This window comes from Anopheles aquasalis, chromosome 3, assembly GCF_943734665.1.
Source record: "Anopheles aquasalis chromosome 3, idAnoAquaMG_Q_19, whole genome shotgun sequence".
In the NCBI taxonomy this organism is placed as follows: Eukaryota; Metazoa; Arthropoda; class Insecta; order Diptera; family Culicidae; genus Anopheles; species Anopheles aquasalis.
In genome coordinates, this window is record NC_064878.1 from 67,058,549 (window position 1) to 67,063,548 (window position 5,000).

Here is a 5,000-nt window from a genome sequence, read left to right on the forward strand (position 1 = left end):
CTGGGCGATAGCTTCTCCCATTTGTGCATGTTGGAAGCCATTATTTACTGTAGGCAGCTAGGGTTCCGACCGAGACCGAGACGGATACCGATTATGCTTCGGATCTGTGGAGCAAATTGGAAAGAAATTGATGCAAGTTAGTCAACATCCCAAGCCATAAAATCACGGATCGAATCGAGGCATAAACTCATTTACGAGGCATCCGAAATCCATCGTGCTATCGTCTTCCGCTTCTCTTCTTCAATTGATGCGCTTCGTTTGATGAACTACTCATTCCACTCTCCAGTATGGATAGTTTTCCATTTTCGGCAATTTGTGTGTTTGTAATACCGGAATAAATTCCGATGATGCGGTAAACTAAATTACAAAATCCCATCAAACGGAAATGGCGCAATGGTCAAATATTTGTCTGACTCAGCACTCCGAGTTCTTGAGCTGGCAGTTGAGTGCTACGCCTTCGAGCAGGGAATCCCTTTTGCTCCGACAAGTGGCAATGCATAGGATTGCGAATCCATCTTACAAGCACGATGGTGGTGACGTTGGCGCAGGAAGCTTCACCGCGTTCGGGTTTCCGGCTGTGCCCGCCTAGCAGAGATTGCACCAGTCAAACGTCACTTGAGCGCACGAATCGATTTATCTTTCTCAATTGTGATTGATTGCTTGCACAGGTTCGTCCACTCCACTGCGCCCATCGCAGCCAAGGTTTTCGCGCTGCAGCCAATTCCGAACCGTACCGTGGCGGATTGGTGCCGCTACTACGCTACTTCAATCTCCCGCACATCGATGACACAGCCAGGCAGGAAGTTAAAAAAGATTAAAAATGGAGAGCGCAGGATATCGCGAACAATGCAATCGGATCGAATGGCGAAAGCGGCTCCGGTCCGATCGCAAGCCATCCGCAATGACGATGATGTTAAATTTTTGATGACGTTGTCAACTCATCGAGCATTACACGGATGTTAGCTCGTTGAGTGGATGGTGCATTGCAACAAAAAAGAACATCTTCAACTGTCGGTTTAAGGGGGCAGCTTACAATGGCAACAGCTATCATCGTCAGTGATCCGGAATGGGGACTGATAAACATGGCAACGTGAGACGGCATGGATTCATCCCTTCAGCACCACATATGGCGTAATGCTTCAAAGATTATCCATTCATGCTTCTTCATCTCCGTTTCATGCATCTTGACACACACTTTGTGATCCACATACGGATCCATGATGTTCATAACTTTCCAACACGGTGAGCAGCGGTGACCCAACTCCGGAGAACAAATGGGTGAAACGAAAGATTAACTTGCCCTCCTTGGTCCAATGGCCAGCACAGCGCTGCTGCAGCTTTACGTCCGAAAGCTAATAAATCAATACTTCAGCTCGACGTCATGAACAAGTCGTGCAGGTCGTGGTGTGCTGCATCCAATACCGGGGGGCCCACAGGGTGCGGATGGGCTTCGTGAAAGCTATTTTTGGAATCCTGCTTTAGTCTACCTCACTCACCTCACACTTCACCCGTTTTCCATCGCGTAATGCAAAGCAGTTTTCTCGTTAGTAGCTTGCCAGTTGCCGGTTTGCGGGTTTAAGAAAGGTCGTCATGTCATGGCGAGTAACTCAAGGAGCAGCGGCGCGTTATCTATTCGCTCTCACGCCGTCGAATCGATTTCGCTAATCCGCCACCAGCCGCCGACAAGCCATTTGCCTATTTTTGGCAGACAGCGATTCCGGTATTCAAAGGGAAATGTAAAGAAAAACCAATGACTCACGGTGATCTTCTGCTTTGCTCCATCATAGGTCGGTGGTTGGCAGCGGAAAATAATTTAATTTTCTCCACCCAACCTCAACTCCTCTTCTCAATTGACTTCTTTCATCTTCCATTTCCAATGAATGGAACCGCGTGCCGGCAGATGGTTCATTCAAATGTTTTGTCTCCCTTTTCGGTGGGTGGAATTGATGGAAAACTTGCATTTCCTCCCCATTTTTGGACTCAGGTAAGTGCAAGGAAAAGAGAGCTTGCATGCTGCTCACTGTTTCATTCCGACAAACAGATTATCAAAGGGGCAGACTGCAATCAAGCACCGTCCCGTGAGATGTGAAAACTGACATCCACTTCCCAACGTGATTGATTTCGGTTCCTGTTTGCCGTAGATGATGGTGCATGAAATTGGTTGTGGTGCATATGTTCCAGCGGGTAAGCGTGCTCTGTACATCGGTGCGGTTCACAGAACACCTGTCCAACCAGAGGCGCTTCATTAGTGCGCCACCATGAAGCCACGTCTCTTCATGGCAATAACGTGCAGCTTCATTAAACTCCAGTCTGGGAACTGGCAAATCTGGAAACTAATAAGCATCGAAAGCAAATAGAGTGCCAGTTAAGCTTCGTTTTCGGGGAAACTGACAACCTGGCAGGTTCTCGCCCGTTCCTCGTTCGATCAAACTGAACTCGTAATGACAAATACACCGAAACCAAACTACCTCGACTTGAGACACTTATCACGGCTTCGTGCTCCGTGCACTACACAACATCAAACGTGACCTGCATACGGTCACACGGATTCTCGTGTTCTATCTGGCATGTCATGCAGCAAGCGGAGAAGCAACTGTCACCGAGAAACGAGCCACTCGTTTTCGGTGTGGCTTTTCCTCACGCGAGAGCGGCGTAGAGCGTGGCATTAATGTACCTTTAAAGCTCTTGAGATCGTGGCTTGTCGATGGTGTAGTCGTTACATAAATCAACCCGCTTACCGCCCTTTTTTACCATCGAGGGAGTGTCACCTCGGTGGCCAGCCAGAAACCGACCGGCTGGAGCCCGAGCCGGGATAACGACTTGAAGACATTCATCAACCGCCCCTTTGTGCGGGGGGGGGGGGGGGGGGGGGTGCTCGCTGAATGGCGGGTCACGATGGTTTGGCAAAAATTATCTATTTATCGTGCGAACAAACGCGGAGCACCGAGCGGTGGTCGAGGGAAGGCAACCAATTGGTTCCAGGACGACCGCGTTTGTGGTGGGAATGTAAATGAGAGGCGACGGAAGTTTTGTTTTCCACTTGCGCTGTGGGATGACAGCAGGACGTTTGGGGTCGTCAGAGAGAAATGTATTTATCCACTCCAGTGACTCTTAAGCAACACTGATCAGGCCCGATCGAGTTCAACTGTAAAGTAGACATACGACAAATGAACCTAATAGATTTGCTAGCTTCTCCCCCGAAGGGACCTTATTGACTTGCTTTTTTAAGTAATACTCAACCTGTCTGCCTAAGAGCCACTGGATGGTCACTGGATCCACGGTTCACTGATCCTTACCGAGGCCCCGAAGGACATCGCGACGTTGTGTCGAGCATGTCCCTGTCGGGTCATATTTCATGGAGTCGTAAATTGACAGTCACCATCAGCTCTAACAGGCGACTCATTGTATTTCTCACAACGCACAACAGTCTGAGGGCTCTGGACCCTTTTCCTCTCGCTCGCTCGCTCGCTTGTACGTGCTTCTTCGGCTTAGTCTCTTACTAACCAACCGGCTACAACGGTCTGTCAGACGGATGACTCCACTCTAGCTTAATCCTCCAAGCAATGGCCCAGCGATCGTTCCAATCGTCGTTGAGTCACTCCAGACCAGATCTTCAGTAGTCTAGCAAATTCAGAAACGACGAGAGAATGACGATGCAGTCAAGCGTCGCTGCCTTGCTGCACTTCAGTGGTTTGTGAAATCGTTAGAAGGCAACCGCGGGAATTTCATGCAACGCCGTTTCACCGAGATGCTCCCGCAAATCGCAATCGTTTCATATTTATGACCGACTGTCTTCACCGATTATACACCGGGCCCGACGGTTATCGTTAGCGTCGAGTGATTTTGAGGATTGAGTAGACCGGTGCTAACGCTTCAAGCGGTGGCGCGAACGGCGCTGAATAATTCCGAAACTCACAGATCCAGCCCAGATTTCAATATTTGAACAAACAATCTCTCGCCCAACGGTCGAAAGAGGAATGGAAAATATTTGCTCTTCTTCGTATCTGGCAATGTTTGGGGCAGTTTTTTTTTGTTGTTTTTTGTGTGCTTGTCTCCGTATTCCACCTTCAAGTCTGAGTTCTGTTTGTTAGGCAAAGTGCTACCTTCAAAGCTACAAGATGTTCGCTTGTTTCGCGTGATGATCAAAGACAAACCTCGGATCCGTAAAGTGCATAGCAGCAGTTGTAACATTGCGTACATATGCAAATCGGTGCCTGGGCCGCGGGGAATGAATAATGAAAACGGGGGCCTCTCTGGTTTCCTCCTCGCTCCGGTGACCCAATCGTATCGAACGTAAATCAGCTCAACAAGTCCATGTAAATCATGCTGCGGCCCAAGTGTCGCATCATCTCCATCATCATCATCATCATCATCGACGTCGTTGTCGCTGTCGTCGTCGTGAACGTCGTCAACGCAACTTGAATCGCAGTACGCGTTCTGCTGGGATTTGCATACGGATGCGGAATCGTACGGCAGGACGCGTACGTTCTCGCGCTTACCTGTTTGCTGAATATTTATGAACACATTTTTCCCCGAGTACCCGGAGTGCCACAGCTCCATGACAGTCGGACCAAACTGTCACCACTCAATCTTGAGCAGTGAGGCGAGATAACCTCATTCGGTTTGCCCTTATCACCCTTCTAGATACGGCATCTCCTCACCCCAAACCGGGAGTTGCGTTATCAACATCAGCCGGGGTGGTGGCCAACACAAAAAAACAACAAATCGGATAACCCCGAGGCCGGTGTCAGACAGAAAACCGGATATTTACCTACGAGTGGTTTGACCGCGGTCCCGAGACCGAGCTGGCAATCCAGTGGACCACACCACCGTTGTTCGCCTTCTTCAAAAGGGTCTCTCGGGAGGAAGTGTCGCATGAAACAAGCGATCCGGTACGCCCAGAATCGGCACACAAAAAGACGGCCGATGGAATGGAAGGGGAACAGAACCGAGATACGAATGAAAATAACTATTTCCCAATGGAACCGAGCGGTGGCTCC

General features: G+C 49.4%; 1 protein-coding gene across 3 annotated transcripts in view; it reads right to left on the bottom strand.

Moving 5' to 3' along the window:
* Positions 1–5,000, bottom strand: part of LOC126575396 (diacylglycerol kinase 1) — a 56,626-nt gene that overhangs the window by 28,892 nt on the left and 22,734 nt on the right. For all 3 annotated transcript variants that reach the window (XM_050236076.1, XM_050236074.1, XM_050236075.1), the window contains exon 3: positions 1–104. This exon is cut by the window's left edge and continues 32 nt beyond it. In XM_050236076.1, coding sequence (XP_050092033.1) covers positions 1–41 — 41 coding nt within the window. In that variant the 5' untranslated portion in view covers positions 42–104. The remainder of the gene's footprint in view (positions 105–5,000) is intronic.